The sequence below is a fragment of the Solenopsis invicta genome, chromosome 1 (assembly GCF_016802725.1).
Source record: "Solenopsis invicta isolate M01_SB chromosome 1, UNIL_Sinv_3.0, whole genome shotgun sequence".
Taxonomy (NCBI): Eukaryota; Metazoa; Arthropoda; class Insecta; order Hymenoptera; family Formicidae; genus Solenopsis; species Solenopsis invicta.
In genome coordinates this window covers 31,718,853-31,739,173 of record NC_052664.1, presented here as the reverse complement: position 1 = coordinate 31,739,173, position 20,321 = coordinate 31,718,853, and the positions used below count along the sequence as shown (strand labels likewise).

Sequence of the window (20,321 nt, the reverse complement as noted above, 5' to 3'; positions counted from 1 at the left end):
AAAGTGAAATGTATGTAGTACATATATCGGATGTTAGATGTCGTGGCAATCGTGGCAATTGGTTGGGGGTTTTTTTTTGACGTCTCGTTGTTTGGTACATACATAAACCAACATTAACAAACAAATAAGTGTAGCGTTGTATAACCGCAATAATTGATTCGGTTAAGTTGAATACGCGTGTCCAAGGGGACAAATTAAACACACAAAAAAAAAACAAATAAGTGTACATACATACATACAGTTCGTTGTTCGCTGTATCATGTTTGATTTGCCGTTTGTTTTCTGTTCCTGAACTCCCTGAATTAGTGTGCACTTAAAATGAAATAGATATATATTTGAAAGTTAGTGAAAGCAAGAAGAAACGTTCCAGTGCAGTCTAGTGCAGGAATAGAAAACAAGCCTTTGATCATGTTGAGATAGGTTTTTTACCTCGAACGTGACAAACGTTGAACGATTAATCAATTGACATTTTGTTTTGTGGGGCAAAGCGACACTTTCTGCCACATCTTTTATTTTGTGCAAAAACGCATCGAATGAAACTATAATTTCATCAAAATTGGAGGTGAAGTAGAATGTTTTACATATCAAGGAAAATTTTATGTATACTATTGAAGTAATATTCATACATAGTGTTCATGCATATATAAATGCATATTGCATAAAATTATAACCTATAAATGTTATTCAAACCTACAAAGTGCCAACACGGTTAACTTAAAGAAAATATTAAGAAAAAAGTTTTTATATAATATAGTTTTATAAAAAATATTTTAGTATTATTGACATACAACTACATAGGTGCGATACAAACTGCGATATTAGCGATGAGTTAGTTGTTAGTTAAAATTATTTGCAACAAAAAATTTGCTGCACCTTTAATAATTTCAGCACACCAGAATTTTTTAATAGAAAAATAACTTTTGCAGGATGCGTTATTCGTAATGAATAGTACCATAGTAAAAAAGTTTAATCCAATCCAATTGATGTCCTTATGGATTAACTAAGAATGTTATGACCATTCTGCATTGAGTAATGGAAAAGTGACTGATTCAGAAGAACATCTGAATACTCATTATTAATGAAAAAAATGAATGAAAAGAACATTAAACTTTCCTGTTTAGTTTTATAATATTTTGCATTTGATGATGAAACCTTTGAGGTAAGATTATTAATTGCGAAATTGATATGTTTTGCAGCATAACTTGATTTAAGTCATCATCATATCAATAAACTGAAATTATATACATATATATACATATGCATACACACACATACTTTTATTTATTTTTTAAGGTAGTACAAAGAAATAACCTGTTGTAATGTTGCAATAGTCAGTCATTAAAAGGACAATGCAAATGCAAACACTGATGATCAACAGCCTGATGCCAGTTTGCAAGCTGAAGAATAATTAACATGTACATGGAACTCCAATAATTTGGTATGGCAATATTTTACATTAAACGACTGTTTTTTTGCAACATGCGACATTTGTGGTAAATACTATAATGGCAAAGTCATAGAAATTTTAGAGGATCACTTGATGTTTCAACATCTGCCAATAGTAAAAGTAATATAGCAAGAAATTAGATGTAAATTATCTAATGCATTTTTATTTTTTGTATTTGACATAGAATATTCTATGGCAAGATGCATTGAAGATAATACCAAAATCAATGTATTTCATGGAATAAACTTTACCTGTGTAATTATCACAAAATAGATATATCTACAAAGACTTTACGAAGTACATGAAAAAAGAACACAAACATAATGATACAGCAATCAATAAATGAAGAAAATAATGCAAGTGCAAATGTCGATGATCAACAGGCTAATGTAAATTTGCAAACCAAAGAAAATCAAGAAAAAGTAATAAATATCTGGAATTACAATAATGTCGTGTGGCGATATTTTACACTAGAAAAACACTCCTTTATAAAATGCAATATTTGTAGTAAATGTTACCATAATACCATAAAAGATATGTATTTAGAGAAACATCTGGCAAGTGGGCATCCAAAAATAATAAAAGAAATACAAGAAGAAATTAAACACACGTGGTTATCACAATATTTCGTATTTAATGTAGATTCTTCTAAAGTAAAATGCATTGTTAATAATTGCCAAATTAATATATTTTCTGGAATAAATGGTTTAACAAATCATTTGCGCGTCCAACATAAGATTAATGAAAGTGCAAAGGTATATACTATTAAAGTTACTTTAAAAAAAAAACAAAGAAATAATACAGAAGTGATGGTACAACAAATAACTAAAGAGGAATTTTTTACAAATACTGGCGTTCAACAGTTTGATACACATTCACAAGTCATAAAATATAAAAAAGAATTGCCATGTACCAGCGAACCCAGCTTAATATGGCGATATTTCACTTCAGATAATTCGCCTGTTGCAAAATGCAATGTGTGTAATAAACTCTACATGAAAAGTGTTGAAACACACTTAGAGCATCACCTGAGTAAAGGACATCCACAATTGTTACAAGAAATACAAGAAGTAATACGAGAAGAACTTAGACATACTGATTTTTCCTCATTATTTGCATTCAACAAAGATTTTACGGTAACATGCACTGTTGAGAATTGTGAATATTACGTAATTAATATATTTCATGGAACATTTGGCTTAATGCATCACTTGCGCTATTGTCATAATATAACTACAGGAAATTTTCCAAGTATTAAAAAAAATGACATAGATATAACGATACAACAATCAATAAAAACTGAAAAAGATGACACAGACATGATACAACAATTGGTAAAAACTGAAAGAGATGACACAGACATAACAATACAACAATCTGTAAAAACTGAAAGAGATGACACAGACATAACGATACAACCGATAAAAATTGAAAGTCACGATACAGATGTAACGATACAACAATTGATAAAAACTGAAAAAGACAACATAAGTGCAAACACTAGTGATCAGTGTGCTAGGGCACATTCGCAAGAGAAATGTCAAGAATTAACATGGGATTCCAATAACTTGATATGGCACTATTTCACACCAAAAATATGGCCGGTTGCAAAATGCAACATCTGTAATAAGTATTATAATGGTAAAAACATAGCAGATTTAGAGGATCATCTGACACATAAACATCTATAAGTGATACAAAGAATAAAATACAAGATACAAGAAACAATTAGATGTACGGATTTATCCGCATATTTCGTATTCGATGTAAATGATTTTAAGGCAAAATACATTTTTAACAATTGCAAAATCAATATATTTTACGGACTAACTTTTTTAAGAGACCATTTGCATAACCTTCATAATATAAATAATATCTCTGCAAGGACTTCTCAAAATAGATATAAAGTATGCACGGAGAGAAAAAGTTTCTCAAATTTCAATAAATATTAAAATTTAGTAAGTTTTCTCTCAGTGTACGAAGAAGTGACGTAGAAGTAATGATGCAACAATTGATTGAAGAGGATAACATAAGTTGATAACACACATTGATAGTTGACAGCTTGATGAAAGTTTGTAAGCAGCAGAAGACCAAGAAAGAAACTGGTAAGTATTGCGAATATTAATGTATCATCTTCTAAATGTATCACTCATATGTTAATGTAAAATTGATATTAAAAAAGCAAAAATGTACATATTGTGTATGTATATATATATATATATATATATATATATATATATATATATATATATATATATCGTGGCATATTAGATATTTGACACATGCGATATATATAATAAATATATAATTATTCAAGTTAACAGTTTTTATAGTTAAATTTATTAAAATCAGACAATTCCAATTTATTATCACGTATCTGTTATTTTATTCATATATATTTGATATAAAATATATTCAAGATGCCATTGATTGCTTGTTACATAAACAAAGGGGAGGAAATGATCGAGCAATGCTTGAGGACAATAAATAATAATTAAATTAGATTTTAATTAAGTAGATGTTTAAAAAATTAGGTCTCTATTTATATAAAAATAAAATTAACCTTTATTTAATCTTGATACTTCCAATCAAAGAAACTTTTTAATCAAAATATGTTCTTGATACTGTACAATCTTATAAAAACAGGATTTTAATGGTTCTATTCTCACATGGTTCCAGAGAAATTCAAGGGCGTTGTTTAAAACCGTTTGTGAAATATTCTATTCTCGCCAAAGTATGCGCAGCGCGAGTATGTAAAAGCATAAAAATGATAAGTTAAATATAATATAAAAGCAATACATATTAAAGAAACCAAGGTCAGAGAACATTAAAAACCACGTTAAAAATATATCGTCAGTCACGATTGTATAAAATAAAACATTTGTCCATTGAAATCCTAAGAAACTCATTCTTCTTTGGTAAGAGAAAATACATCTAATTTATGAATTTAGTTTTAAATATAAGACTCGACTGTGAATAGCGGTTATAAATTATTCATAATTTGTGATGTCTTAAACAATTTTCTAGAGATCTTTTATGATTGTTTTTATTAATGTAAAACTAACTTTTTAAATAAAATCGCCGTTGTATAAAATATTTATTAACTAAAAATTAATAGATATTTTATACAGTGGCGATCGATTTAATATTTTTAATATGAGTTTTAAGGTCTTCTGATCTTGATTAACCCTTAAACACACCGATCCTGTAAAATACGGAAACACATTTTCGGGTCTGGGAGACTTTTTTAACTTTGAGAAGCTATAACTTTGATTACAATCAATATTTTTCTACAATTTTTTTTTTAATGAAAGTTTAGAATCTTAGGAGTGTGACTGCACAATCGGCATTGCCGAAAAATAATTTATTGTGAAGTTATAAAGGAAAAACCATTAAGCAAAAATGAGAAATTGGTCAAAAATCCACTTTTCCTTCAAAAAATCATATTTTTGCAACAAAAAATTTTTAAGGACTTTCAAATATGGCGTTTTAAAGCTAAAGAGTTACGTTTTCAAAATAAAAATGTGGCAAAGTCATTCTTTTTGAAAAGTATAATTATGTGGCATGGAGAATATGAAGTATTTTTGAGCCTCTAAAAATCCACTTAAAAAAAAAATTATATCTTTGCAACAAAAAACTTTTAAAGACTTTACAATATGGCGTTTTAAAGCTAAAGATTCATACTTTCAAAAAAAAAAATTATATTGTCATTTCTATTAAAAAATGTACTCATGTAGCAAGGCGAGGTATATAATATGAGGTATTTTTGATTAAATCGTGTCTAAAATTAAAAATTGATGTGTTTCATGATATATTTCGGAAAATTTCCTTTTTCTACAGCATTTTATAGTACTCCAACTTTAGACAGAGTATATGCGAGTAACATCCGCGAACCGACTTGTTCGAACGTATTTTGTCCAACTTTTTAATGTAAAATATTCACAAAAAAAGTTTCATTTACACACTATATGGGTCGCATTGACCCTAACAAAACTTTGCTGCCGTGCCGTTCGAATTCTAGTTGATCAAAAAAATTGATCAACCATATCAATCGAAAGAGGAGATTTCAAACTTTTTTTACGTCTTGGTCCGAACCTCCTATCTACCTATCTCATTCCGTCTTCACACAGGAAGCGTTTGAAACTTCATATGGAGTCTCTCAGATCCACTTATGTGTTTAAGAGTTAAAATTCTTTAATATCTTGCAATTTTGTGCTTATGCATGTTTATTTGATCATTTTAATATTTTTATTTATATTTAAGTTATTCAATTTTCATCATTTTATTGTGTCATCATTAGTGCTGTTATTAATATCTATCTTATTAATTTTAATTGTTCTGATAGCTTGATTATTTATTCATTTTAAAATATATGTTAAAAAAATTATGTTAAAAAAGAGCAAAGTTTGAAACATTCATATTATGCCAATCAAATACTCTTATGCTTGGCATTTATTGAGATTTAATGTACATAATTATTATTTATCATTCTCAAATATTACTTGTTGATTGATCATTTCCTTACCTTCTTTGTTTTTGAGATGTTGATTAAATATTTTTGGATTCAAATAGTGTTTGTATCTGGACTTTGATTTTTTAGATATTCGAATAATGAAAATCCAAATTTTTTTTTTAATCAAATAATAAATGCGATTGAAATATATTTTATACTAATAACTCTTATGCTTGTCATCAAACATTACTCGTTGATTGATCATTTCCTTACCTTCTTTGCTTCCGAGATATTGATTAAGTATTTTTGGATTTAAATAGTATTTGTATCTGAAATTTGATTTTTTAGATATTCGAATAATGAAAATCCAAATTTCTTTTTAATAATCAAATAATAAATGCGATTGAAATATATTTTATACTAATAATGTTATTGTGTTTCTTAACTTTTTTTATATGTATGTATAGATTCAATTGTAATAGAAAGAACAAGGACAACAGAGACATCATGGATTCTATTTCGAATTTTGCAAGCATGCGGAGCAATCATGATTGCAATCTCTTAAATAAACTGGAAATAGACATTGCAAGTACTGGCGACAAGATGACCCGTAACCGTAAATTATTGGCGGCGCTTTTCGAGAGGCATCGAAGATAATGAGGTGCGCCATTCGATATTCGCGCGCACCACGTGCCCCTGGCACATCGCTCACAGCGAGGCCGACGATTGCTGACGTTTGACTAGTTGTCTTTGATCAAGCGCGGCGAACGCTACGTACCGAAGTGAATAACGTCATGTTCAAGACGTGAGTAACGTAATGACTTACGCGACGATATTCTTTTTCGTTAAATCTCATGCAATTTTAAAAATAAAATCTCTCATTCATTATTAACGCGATTATTATTAACGTATTCATGTTATTGGTATTTATCTAATAAAAAAAAAAATTATGATAGAGAGATGTAAATCGCGCGAGTCGAACGAAAGTGAAAATTGACTGAGATGAGTTTGTGTTGCCAGTGCGGATTATACTTAACATTTATTTGGAATTGTTTATTTTTACATAATAAAACGTGCAATAGCGTTGACATTATTTTTACATTTTATCTCAACAAATGCGTTATGCATAATTAAAAACTTTGAGAAAACAATTATTTTATTTAGACAGGAAGAAAATTTTTTTGTTTGTATCATTAAATCTTTCGAATTTAATTAAAATTCTATTTAATTTTGGAAATTATTACTTTAATAAATGTTACTTTTATTAAAAAGATAATATAATTTTATAATTAATTTTCTTTAAAACATTTTTGCTTGAGTTATTTAAATATATACATATATGGCAAAGCTTGTGTATATTTATGTTTAAGAATATGTTATTTTAGATATATTATTAACTATTGGGTTGAAAGAAAAATTCTTGTAGCGTTTTTTCAGTGAAAGCAAAGATAAGTTTAGATATTCGTACCGAGATATATGTACAAATGTAGATAGATATGTGTAGAGTATTTCTACCATGTCCCGTGTCGTGTGAAGTGGTTTATTTTCAATTGGCGTTACGATTTGATCATCATCAACGACTGCAGACCTATTGAAAAACACTACGAACTTTCGTTCCGATCCAACATTTGACTTTCATTTATTTTTACAACAATACAAAATTTTATATTTTATAAATTTAACATAATTTGTTATCTTGCACAAAATAAAAATATAGAATTTTTTTATTGTAAGCTCTTTGTGATCTGACTTTCTTTTGTCTATTATTGTTGACAGTGCAGATACACTTTTCACACAAATTATTTAAAATGGACTTTTCAAGTAACTTTTTTATTTATCTACATACATTGTTATTATGGAAATAAGATAATCTTCTTATCATTTTATGATAAGACATTTATTTTGATTACAAAGCATTTCGATTATCTCGTGTGGTAACACATGAAAAGAGCGATTTTGCTAAAGTATCTAAAAATTTATCTAAATATTGATTTACGGTATTACTAAAAGACCTTTTTGCTATATTTGGGAAAAATAAATTCTTTATCATTTTTCATGGTTTTTGAGACGAACAATCCGATTGTGCTAGTTAAAATTACGTCACATGACGTAATGCATACAAAATTTAGTTTAAATTGAGAAAACACGTATATGGCGTCGTAATTGTTTACGAAATGAGTCACTAGTACACGCAGTGACATCATGTTTTGATATTCAAAACGTGTTTATCTTATAAAAATTCTCTATTTTCCAGCGAAAATATCAGATGTAATAATCGTGCACTTGTATGAACGTCTTCGAGACGGCTTCCTTCACTCAACGGACCACAACGCAAATGCACGAAAACTTTTCGTGGTGTTTGATATTTCCGCTATAAAATATTTTTATAAGATATTATATATTTTTAACGATAATCGTCAAAACGTGTCACACACCGTATACCATTAATACATACAGCATAGCGACCCGTCTCGCGAATGACCGCTACGTCATGTGTTTCTTCGATTTAAACTCAGTTTTTTATGTATTCCTGTCTATGTGACGTAATTTTAATTTTAGCATCATCGGATTGCTAGTTTCAAAAACTCTAAGAAATGATATCTGTTTAGCTTTTTCCGAGCACAGCAAAAGCAGATCTTTTCGTAACACCCTTCTTCGTAGACACTTTAACAAAATTGGATTTTTCCGTGCAATTATGCGTGAGTCACAACATGAAAAACCGTGTGCTTAAAATTTTTCTATTAATCTAATATATCAAATATTTGCGTACAACGTTATCGATGCTTATCGCCGTTAACTCTGTTATCCTTGTGTTATCTCCGCGAGCGTAACTACTTATCTCAATTATGTATAGAATTTCGATCGGCCTATAATGTTCATTCCCGCGTTCTTACATTGTATAAGTCATACTCCGCGCGTACGCACACACATAGGCAAACACACACACACACACACACACACACGCACGCACGCACGCACGCACGCACGCACACACACACACACACACACACACACACAGGCAAACACACACACACACACACACAAATATATTTTGCATATTAATACGTTTAAGTTTATCGCAAAGCAGGCGATCGTTATTCGAAATATTATTTTAAGAGCTCTTCTCATCTATTTCATTTTCCCCGAATGGTCTATTAAATAATAAATACGACCAAGTCTTCCCGTGCACCATTATGAGGGCAATAGAGAAAATATGAACTACAATCGACTAGACGAATTAGGGTGATCTCTGATATTATCTCGACTATTCGAAATATTATTCTTCAACACCTTCAATACTATCAAGCTTGAACTTAGTGAATAAAATCGTTTAACCTTTAACGAACAAATTGACTCGCTTATCAGATGAGAAGAGTAAAGGACTCGAGTAACACTGAAGAAGAATTCTGACCTCTGGTCAGTCGCGATCGGACGATCCGAGATATTTTGATTTTCGCTTCAAGATAATAGATAGATTATTTTTATTGTATAGTATTCAATAACGTTTTAACAATAATGAATGGAAATGTGGAAATGCGTATAAATTTTTAAATATTTTCTTTTTCATTTATGATGTTATGATATATAAAAAAAGATACAGGAAAAAGTAAAACAATCCGATCAGTAATAATCAATGTCATATGTAAATATTAAAATTATAATAATGATATGTATAATGAAAATGCAAATTAAAGGCAAAGTGGAAAAAATCTTACATAACGTTTTGTTGTACATAATTACAATGAAATATTCCAGTTTTTAATAAATTCCTGTGTTTGATAATTTGAATTGATAAGTTTAATATAAAAGTATTTTATAATGCTTATATATTTTCTTATCTAACATATTCTTAAATATATATATCGTATAAAATAAATAGTAATTTGAATTTCCCAATCTGCAATGTTTTTAAAAATGATAAAAATAATAGTTTAAGTTTGCTTTTTTTTTTCATTAAGAAAATATTTATTTTAACGTTTGAAAAAAAAATGTTTTTCTGACATTTGATCAGAATTGGGTAAATTAATTATTTTTTAACTAAACTGAGATAAAGATACGTTAAAAATTAATATTAAAGTAAGTTATATAAAAAATTAATTCTAAAATGCATTATTTACATTAAATTAGAATGTTACAGTTTTTTAAAGTCAGATTACTCAAAACAGTTATAATATTTGTCATCAAATAAATTGAATATCTTATTTGTAAAATAAGTTATATGACATAACAAAGAAATATTGTTTTTTATGAGAATGCATTTTTCTTTTTTATAAATAAATTTTTAATTTAGGAAAAAAGTTAATAAATTAAAGTTAATATGTTTTAAAAATAACTCTGGTTAAAGTTAAAAATTAATGCATTTGAAACTAATGAAGTTAAGTTAAAAGTTAATAACTCTTTAACCTTGTTATTTAACTTTTATCTGTTTAATTATTTACTACCTAACTCTGAATCTGAATAAATATGTGAAAAACATTAGTCAACCACAAGCTCTTTGTTTCTCATTTATTTTGCTCTTTGTCCATTGTCTTTTTGCGCATTACTTTATCATAATTAGTAAGATAAAATTAATGAACTTTAAAAGAGACAAGAAAAAGCAATAGATTAGCCTTAATATAAGATTTGAAAAAATATTTGTTTTGCATTTGAAAGGTTTTGCTAATATTTTAAAAACTTGTTCAAAACATTATTTCACGTAAATAATTGATATAATAAAATAGATAGTGAAATAAACGTTAAATAAATACTTTTTTTTAAAATTCTTTTGAATAAATAATTACTGTAATATAAATGTTAATAAGATATTGAAAAATTTTTTGCTGATTGGGAATTGATGAATATATTTAAAAAATTAAATAGAGCAAAATATGCAATACAAAGAGATATTCTTAAATAAAAAAGAGTCGGCTATTTTGTAACATGAATAACTTGACCTTACGTGATGGAACATGTGATATAAGTGCGCATATTTATTTGTTATGCAAATAATAAGCGAATTATCAGCGATTTGCCAACAGATTGGCAGCGGATTTGAACAGCAAATGATCATCGACCATGTTCGAATTAAACTTGTGTTCCACTAAGAGATTTTGCAAACCTAATGCCGTCAATCTACATCAAATGTATTCGAGTCTGTTTGATTTCCGTCAACCTTCAGCGAGCTTCGCTGATATTTTTGCTTATGTCAATAGCATTGCAAGTTCTGCATCGAGCTTGCATCAATTTCCGCTGACAAAATTTGTAGCAAACATTTTGCAAGATTTGCACTGTTCGATGGCTTCGGACTATCTGCACATGTGTGCCGAAATAGAAACGATTCTCGAGACACTATCATGTAAGGATTGACAAAACATAACGTCACTGCTCATTATCGCGAAACGCTCATTTTCTTGCCTTTCTTTGCAGAACAATGAACCTATTGATAACGATTGCTGAACGAGCATTCTGTATAAACAGTGCCTTATCATGTGTAAATTGTAAAAATCTTGTCTGTTACATCTTTGTAAAAAAGGGCGTCAAATGTGTATATACATAAGAACAAACGTTACATTACGTATTTCATAAATTTATTTTTATAAATCACAAATATTATATAAACCCAAGCGATAAGATCTTTAATTTGTTTAAATTGAATTTAAGTGGCACGTATGTTTGTATTCATATTTAGGGGTCTTCCTATTCTAACTCAAGTCATAGTAGATTTAATCCAAATCCCTCGATTTTTAAAATCCTTTTCTATCCATTTTTAATTTTTTAAATCTATTTCCGTTTGCTGCATTTCTAGAAAGGGAAATGTATGATTTTGATTGATTGGTTCTTTTATGCGCTATGCAAGAGTTTGTGCTCCGGCCTTATAACTCTAAATCCGAGAGTAACTCTGCGCAGGAGAGCTCTTCTAATAGGTCGTTTGAAACCGGCGTTAAAACTGTACAGTAGGTTTCATATATCTATATCTATGGATATATGCAGAAGAGATTTTTTATGCGCTGATAAGCGTATGGCACGCGAAGAAGAAGATAATACTTGCGTGATCCATAATACCACATTCTCTTTTTGCAAGCCACTAGGGAAACTATAGTTTTTAATTTTAATTATCATTTTTAATTTTATAAAAAAAGCGCCAAGTGCGTGTGTGTGCGCGCGCGCCTTAAATCTTTAATTTTTCTAATTAATTAAAAATTATTTTAAAGAAACAAAAATAAAAGATGCTGTAAAAAAAACGTTAGTCGATGCATTTTAGAAATTTTTAATATTTTTTACATGTACTATTATTTATGTACTTTTCCAAAACTTATGTATTATGCAAATATTCCTTTTTTTTTAGACTTGTTTACGTTGATATAAAGCAGTACCATAAATAACTTAAATGACCCACTTTTTTCATAAATAATTTTTGATGTGATTTTTAATAATATATGATTTGCCTTATCTATTAGTGCTGACACATTGTAAGAAGAACAACTTTATATTTTCAAAAACAGTCAAGACCTTTACCTCCTATACCCAGTAGTACTTTAAACTTCTTTAAAAATATTCAATTATCATTGCAATATCGCGATCTCATCGCGCGCTTAATCAATTGTAATAATATTCATATTGAATGGATTAAAGGTTGTCTAAATTTTAAAGTATAACATACAGGGTGTTTATTAATGGTTGTACCCACTTTTTACCATAGGAGCATGATTTACCGACGGATACATATTTCTAACATATTTATATTAGAAATTACAAATGCGCGCTTCTATGGTAAAAAGTGATTACAATCATTAATGAACACCCTGTATACGCTAAAGGAAGGTAGAGAGTAATAGAATCTTAGTAAATGGAAATGAATTAAAAATTTGTGAATACATTTTGGATTAAAAAAGCAGCAATCAAGTCATTTCAATTTTATATTATGAATTAAAATGGATTGGATGATTTGCAAAAACTTCTTTTAGGTTGATAAAATAAAAATCACTTTATTTCAATTCTTTTTCATGGATTAAAATGGATATGGTTCGCATAACTTTTTTAATTGAAAAAAAAGTAAAAATCACGTAATTTCAATTTTACTTCATGGATTAAAAAAGACTTAAGAAATTTTTAAACTTTAATTGGATAAAAATGGATTTAATTAATTATAGTAATATTCATATTGAATGAATTAAAGGTTGTTTAAATTTTAAAGTGTAACATATACGATAGAGGAAGGAAGAGGGTAATAGAATTCTGTTAAACGGAAATGAATTAAAAGACAGAAATTAAATCATTTCAATCCTATGTCATGGGTTAAAATGGATTAGATAATCCGTGAAAACTCCGTTTAGATTAAAAGAATAGAAATCACTTCATTTCAATCTTGTTTTATGGCATTAAAATGGATTCAAGGAATTCTTAAATTTTAATTGTGTAAAAATGAATTTGTGTGATCATTGCCAAATCCAAATTCTTGAATTTTTTTTTTTTTTTTTTTTTGTTAATCCATTTCTATTCATTTTTAATTTTTTGAACCCATTTCCGTTTGCTAGGACAGCACAGAAGCTTACAGCAATGCAATGTTGCAGGGAAATTGCAAAAATTTTGTTTACAATAATTACTTCAATAATGTTGCAATAACGTTTTAAAATATTGTGAAGATGTCCTATACTTGACCCTGCGACCAAGTAAACGAAAATGGTTTTAAATGGATTGAAAATTTGTAATCTATTTTAATTTATTTGAATACATTTTGAATTAAAAAAAATAGTAATTGTGGTATTTCAGTTTTATATTATAGATTAAAATATGATTATGTGACTCGCGAAAACTTCTTTTGGATTAAAAGAATTAGAAATGACTTTTTTTCAATTTTGTTTCAGGATTAAAATGCATTACATAGCCCGCATAATTTTGTTTTTAATCGAAAGAATAAAAATCTTTTTAGTTTCAATCCCATTTCAGAGATTAAAATAGATTCAAGGAATTCTTAAACTTTAATTTTCGATTGAAGTGAATTAAAAAAAAAAAAAAAAAATATTTGGATTTGGCAATGATCACACCAATCGATTTCTATCTATTGCAATTCATTTCCATTTGCTGGGTTGTAACCTACTGAACGCTGCCATGTCAACGTCACTACATAACTATTAATCAAATGATTAATCATAAGTTATTACTAGAATTCATCATTTAACAGCGAAAATAATACAAGTGGCTGTAATAGGATCATTATACTACCTTCTCTTTTATTACTTCACAATTAAATTTGATTTCTAAGTGTCATCTATTTGTTCATTTTTTATAAATATATATACACGTATAACATTAACATTTATACTTACTCTTTGATATCAAGACACAAAGTGCGAAGTCCGGTGTAATTTCAGTTGAATCATTAATCCACGGTATATGATTGAAAATTACGTCGGTTTTCTGACAGATAATATTTGAAAAACATGTCCGATAATGTTTAAGAAACATTAAGAAATCGAACTTTAAACTTCTTTGAAAATATTTAATTATCATTGCAATATCGTGATCTCATCGCGCGCTTAATCAATTGTAATAACATTCATATTGAATGGATTAAAGATTATCTAAATTTTAAATAACATAAAACAACATAATACGCTAGAGGAAGGAAGGGAATGATAGAATCCTAATAAACGGAAATGAATTAAAAATTAGTAAATACATTTTGAATTAAAAGACAGCAATTAAATCATTTCAATCTTATGTCATGGATTGAAATGGATTGGATAATCCGCGAAAATTTCTTTTAGATTAAAAGAATAGAAATCACTTCATTTTAATTCTGTTTTATGGATTAAAATGAATTATATGATTTGCATAATTTTTTTGATTGAAAAAAAATTAAAATCCCGTAATTTTAATTTTACTTCATAGATTAAAAAGGATTCAAAGAATTTTTAAACTTTAATTGGATAAAAATGGATTTATTTGTTCATTCCCGAATCCGAATTCTTGACTTTTTGAATCCATTTCTGGTATACTATTTTGTTTGTTTGTAATACGTTTGAATTACGTTCATTCTATATTCCCGATGAACATTTATAAGCTGATTGATAGAATTCTATTGTATATAACTAAGGAACTAGTAGTAATAGGAATTGTGTCGCATTAATATTTACTGAGTTAAATATAACTCAGTAAATATTAATGCGACACAATTCCTATTACTACTAGTTTATTAACTATATGGAGTTCTATCATTCACCTTATAGACGTTCATCGAGAATATAGAATGAACGTAATTCACAATCTACTGAAGAGTGAAGAAAACATGTGTTTGTGAGATAACAGGGAAGTGGTGGAATAACAACTAATATCGTAAAAAGCGTTTTTAATTATAAAAGAAATGACAAATTAATGATCTTACACACTACTAGTAAATGCCATGAAAAAAGTTTTATAAACATTTTATAAAATATGTTATTTGAAAAGTCATTTTTTAAAATAATTTCTTTAGCTTAAAAAATAATTTTTTAAAAATAATTTCTTTGTTACTAGTAAGTATTATGCAACATCCACTATGAGATTGTCGCAAAAACGATGCTCGTATTATAGTACAAATGGCGGCTTGTGACTGTTTTACGATCCTTCTTATTCACAGATATCTATCTAACAACTAGATCGCTATCTTCGGCTGAGTATAGATATCTGTGTTCTTATTACATGATATAACTTCATGCTTATAAATTCATATATACATTAAATTCAATTTTATTATTTGACAGTCACTTTCAAGGCCTTTACGAGCTAGACTAAAGTTATAAAACTAAGATTTAACATATTTCTCAATATTACGTACAAAGTTATATATACATCTGTAAAAAAATGTTGCTACTTGCAAATCTGAAATTTAGCTTTTATAAAAATACAGTGAACTTTAGCCATGACTAGTAACCATCCTGCAATGTCTAATATTAAAATAATTTCGTTACGGTTTAAATAGATTATAACGAAATAATTTCAATGATTGCATTTAGAATTCAACGCAAATTATACGAAATATCATGGTATCTCAACACCTTACACGTATCTCGCGACCCTCATCTTTTCTCTAATATAATATATTAATTATGAATTGCAAATCATAATTAATATTATATTTTATAGATAGCATGACCTTACAATTACTAATTCTTTCTAATTACTAAGTTACTAATTTTTATTTTTTATGTTTTCAATCTAATTTGTCTAATATAAAGTTTTTTATTTTTTATGTTAAATTTAGTAAATAATTTGTAAATTTTTTAAATTCTAATATGTATCAGTCGTTAGATGTCTGATTAGTTTTATAAAAATATTTCATAAAATTAAAATTTTCAACATCCAACGATTTATGTGCAATGATGTATTGTATATGGATATGAAGAAGCTTACATAATAATAAGCTTTGATTATCTAATATGATCATACACGAAACGGTTATTTGAGAATTGTTACAGAGATGATTTATTGCAAAGAAATTGAAAATAAGTCACGCAGTGATCATGTAATGCTAGCTCGCAAACGAGATACTTAAAGAAGCATAAAGTTTGACATGTATTATCTTACTTTAACACTAAAATCGCTAAGTTTTTAATTAACTGTATCAACTATAAAGAGAGAGAGAGAGAGAGAGAGAGAGAGAGAGAGAGAGAAAACCTGTCTTTTTCATAAATTTTTATTAAAATAAATTTATTCAAAATAATCATTAAATTTTAATAGTAATTGAAATCTCTGAAGCTTCGATGAAGATGATGATTAGAAACACAAATTTCGATTTTTTAATTTTAATTTTTAACATGGTTTTATCCTTTAATTTCAATTTCCTAATGATTTCATAGAATAAATATACAATCGTAATTAATCTTGTATGATTTCAGAGTATTATGTGGCATATATTCGACAAGCGGTATCACGCTGTTATTTCTCTTTGTGATGCTATGTGCCTTGAGTGAAAGCGTGAGATATCGGGCAAAATTCACCTTCTTCATAGTAGGGAGCTTGTTAGCCGCGGGATTATGGATACCGTTTATGCTATTTCGAATCGGCAGCTGGAAAAATGCGCTGTAAAGAGTTTTTGTATATTATTTATGGATAATGTTCAATTTTTAAATTTTTAAAATAAAATTAATGAAATTAAATTTGTCAGAATGCCGGCCAGAGGTGCGATATTAATAGCGAAAATCATCGGGATGAATTTCCGTTTTCGCGGCAAAGAGAACATCGTCAAAGATTCGGGCTCTATTGTGCTCATCAATCATCAGAGTTCATTAGATCTTTGCGGTAACTGCAGCGATTATTGAAATTATTATAAATCTGTTAGATAAATTTAAATTTATTTAATTAAATGAAATAACTCAATTACATATTTAATTAAAATGGTCCTTATATAGTTTTAGCTGAACTATGGTTAGCGATGGATAACTGCACCGTTATTTCGAAGAAGGAGATTTTGTATCTAGGACCATTCGGTCTCGCTTCATGGCTTTGGGGAACGCTGTTCATCGATAGAAAAAAAGGCGAAGAATCATGCCGGATTATTAATGCTACTACGGAATCGATTCGTGTGGCGAAGGTGACTTTACGTAATGTTCTCTATATCATTATCAACGTAGAGATTTAAGGCTCCTGCTGGCTCAATCGCCAAATTTATGTTGACAGTGGCAGCTTAGCGAGCAATTAAAAACAAATTACGTTCTATAAAAGATATTCACACAAAATATATACACATGCATACATATGCATTCAATGAATGACACGTTAATTAGTTAAATTATTCTTACAACGTTATTTTTCAGTTTAATGTAGTATTTTGATATTTACAATAAAATTGTCATAGTGCTAAAATATACCATTTTATAATAATCATATATATTACGAAAGTAAACATTTATTTTCATCGTGTATTTTCTTGTCTCTGCATGATGTCGTCAATCAAAAATAGTTGCCGTGAGTGAACAGGAGCTTTAAAATAATAAAAAAAATGTATTAAAAGAGGGTATACATTAAAATAACATTAAACGTAACAATAATAGTAAAGTATGTTAAACATTAAAACAATATATTATTATGTAAGAAATTATTTAAATTAGAGTTTTAAATAAATATACCTCAAATATCATAATTAAAATAATGTACTAAACGTGTAGAAGCTAACAATTTCGGTTAATCTTTTTAGCGGAGACTTCTTCTATTTCCCGAAGGACATCGACATTCGGGTAATTCATTGCTTCCCTTCAAGAAAGGCGCTTTCCATGTCGCAATTGAGTCTCAAATGCCGATTCAACCCGTTGTCGTGTCAAAGTATTACTTCTTGGACGGCAAATTAAAAAGATTCCATTCAGGTAAACAAGAATTAACTATATTTTAATGCATATAAATAACGAAGGAATTAATTGACTATATCTGTTGTATGTATCAAGGCGTGTTATATTTTCACATATGTCTAAGAAGAAATGATTTTATATTTCAGGAAGTAGTTATATTACTGTTTTACCAGCTATTCCTACCGCGGGTTTGACCAAAAACGATCTTCCAAAGCTCATGGAGCAGACGTACAAAGTTATGAATAAAACCTTCGTGGAATCCACGACGGAGTGTCTCGAGGAGCAGATACGAAGTTTGAAATGCGAGTGACGCAAAACGATTAGCATAACTAAATCGTGATCTAAATTCCGATTGAAAAGCGATTGACTGACTGATTTGCGCATTGCAATGGGATTGCATGTGTGAATGATTTTTATTGTGCTATTATAAATTCTCATGATTGCGTGTAGTTTTTACGCGCTCTTTCACACATAAATTATGTACGATTCTAGTAAACGAAAATGGATTAAAAATTTGCAATTTATTTTTATTTATTTAAATACATTTTGGATTAAAAAACAGCAATCAAATTATTTTCAATCTTATATCATAAATTAAAATGGATTGGATGCCAAAACTTTTTTTAGATTGAAAAAATAAAAATCACTTTATTTCAATCTCTTTTCATGAATTAAAATGGATTACATAGCCCGCATAATTTTTTTGGATTAAAAAAGAATAGAAATCCCATAATTTCAATCTCACTTCATGGATTAAAATAAATTTAAGGAATTGTTTAACTTTAATTGGATAAAAATGGATTTGTGTGGTCATTGCCAAATCCAAATTCTTGATTTTTTGAATCCATATTTATCCATTTTAAATATTTTGAATCCATTTCCGTTTGCTGAAATGTACATATCAGCTTAGAAAGTTTAGCTTTTAATTCAGTAAATCTCGTTCAAGTCTTTATATACATATTTCGGTCGTCGAATAATAAATTTTCCGGATGAGAAGTAACGCATTATTTGTAGCCATTACTATTATGAAAAATTGTAATGATCAAATCGATAATTGTCATTACCAAATCGTTATTATAAAAAAGTAACGATAACGGTAACGACGAAATAATCCGTTACTCTCATCCTTAATATTTTCCTCGATTAAATTACAATCATGACGTAAGTTTAGAACGTCATACCAGTGCTCTTCCATTATTTCTTATACAAGTTTAACAATCAAAAGGATTTTACGATGTTCACACAATTTTTTAACGATGCAATTTGTACTTTTTATACCTTACAGAAAAATATAATTTATAAATAAGATTCTTTATTTCTATATCATCATCATACAAAATGCAACGTATATTTTATAACGGACATGTAAAATTGCAGTACTAAGGGCCAATTTTACAATCTTTGGTCAACTTAATCGGCTGATTTTTCCATCAAAATTGACCAATTGCGTTTGTCGTTAAGAAGAATTGACCAGAAATAACGGTTGACATTTAACCGGTCAGTTAACCGGAGATTGTGGAACTGGCCCTAAGTGTAAAACTATAAACTGTGTACCTACCCCGTATTCCAGTAGGTACATATTTATATTACGTGTTGGATAATAACTTTCCATCAATGTCTTGTGGATATCTAAAAGATATTAAAATTAATATTTTTAAGATATTTTTAGAAGATGTCCAAAAGATACCTTCAAGACATCTTCACAGATATCTGAAATAATCTCAAAATGTATATATATCTTATAACATATCTTTCAGATTAAAAATTGTCTTTTTGAAGATTTCCGAAAAAATGCAAGATCTCTCAAGACATGACAAAATATTTTTTAGAAATCTAATTCGATCTTTTTGTTTTTGTAATAATTGTCATCAATCTGGATATTTGAAATCGTTTCTTCTTCTTCTTCTTATTATTATTATTTTATTATATACGAGTAATTTGTAACAGATAAGATTTTTCTCATTATATAGTAAAATAAAAAAATAGTGAGATGTTTCCTTAAAAATACAATTATTATTTTATATCTTTTTTACTACATATTATTTAAGTGATGATATGAGTTAAATATACGTACGTTATTACGTAAAATAGGGATGAAGTAAAAAATGTATTAAACTTT

General features: G+C 28.2%; 2 protein-coding genes across 4 annotated transcripts in view; one reads left to right on the top strand and one right to left on the bottom strand.

Moving 5' to 3' along the window:
• Positions 1–82: 82 nt before the first annotated feature.
• Positions 83–18,763, top strand: LOC105201539 (1-acyl-sn-glycerol-3-phosphate acyltransferase alpha). 3 transcript variants are annotated; one of them, XM_039459374.1, is made up of 9 exons: positions 283–562; positions 927–1,159; positions 1,294–3,552; positions 6,368–6,705; positions 16,757–16,942; positions 17,026–17,159; positions 17,270–17,451; positions 18,055–18,220; positions 18,349–18,763. In XM_039459374.1, exons 4-9 carry the CDS (start codon positions 6,695–6,697, stop codon positions 18,510–18,512), a joined length of 843 nt encoding a protein of 280 aa, XP_039315308.1. In that variant the 5' UTR covers positions 283–562; positions 927–1,159; positions 1,294–3,552; positions 6,368–6,694; the 3' UTR covers positions 18,513–18,763. The 3 variants fall into 3 exon arrangements, 1 of the variants encoding a protein (XP_039315308.1); XR_005576661.1 differs by lacking the exons at positions 16,757–16,942; positions 17,026–17,159; positions 17,270–17,451; positions 18,055–18,220; positions 18,349–18,763 and having other exon boundaries at positions 83–562; positions 1,294–1,438; positions 1,632–3,552; positions 6,368–6,403; XR_005576657.1 differs by lacking the exons at positions 16,757–16,942; positions 17,026–17,159; positions 17,270–17,451; positions 18,055–18,220; positions 18,349–18,763 and having other exon boundaries at positions 83–562; positions 6,368–6,403.
• Positions 18,764–19,178: 415 nt separating this feature from the next.
• Positions 19,179–20,321, bottom strand: part of LOC105201830 (dynamin) — a 28,761-nt gene continuing 27,618 nt past the window's right edge. The window contains exon 18 of the mRNA XM_039458574.1: positions 19,179–19,831. Coding sequence (XP_039314508.1) covers positions 19,789–19,831 — 43 coding nt within the window. The 3' untranslated portion in view covers positions 19,179–19,788. The remainder of the gene's footprint in view (positions 19,832–20,321) is intronic.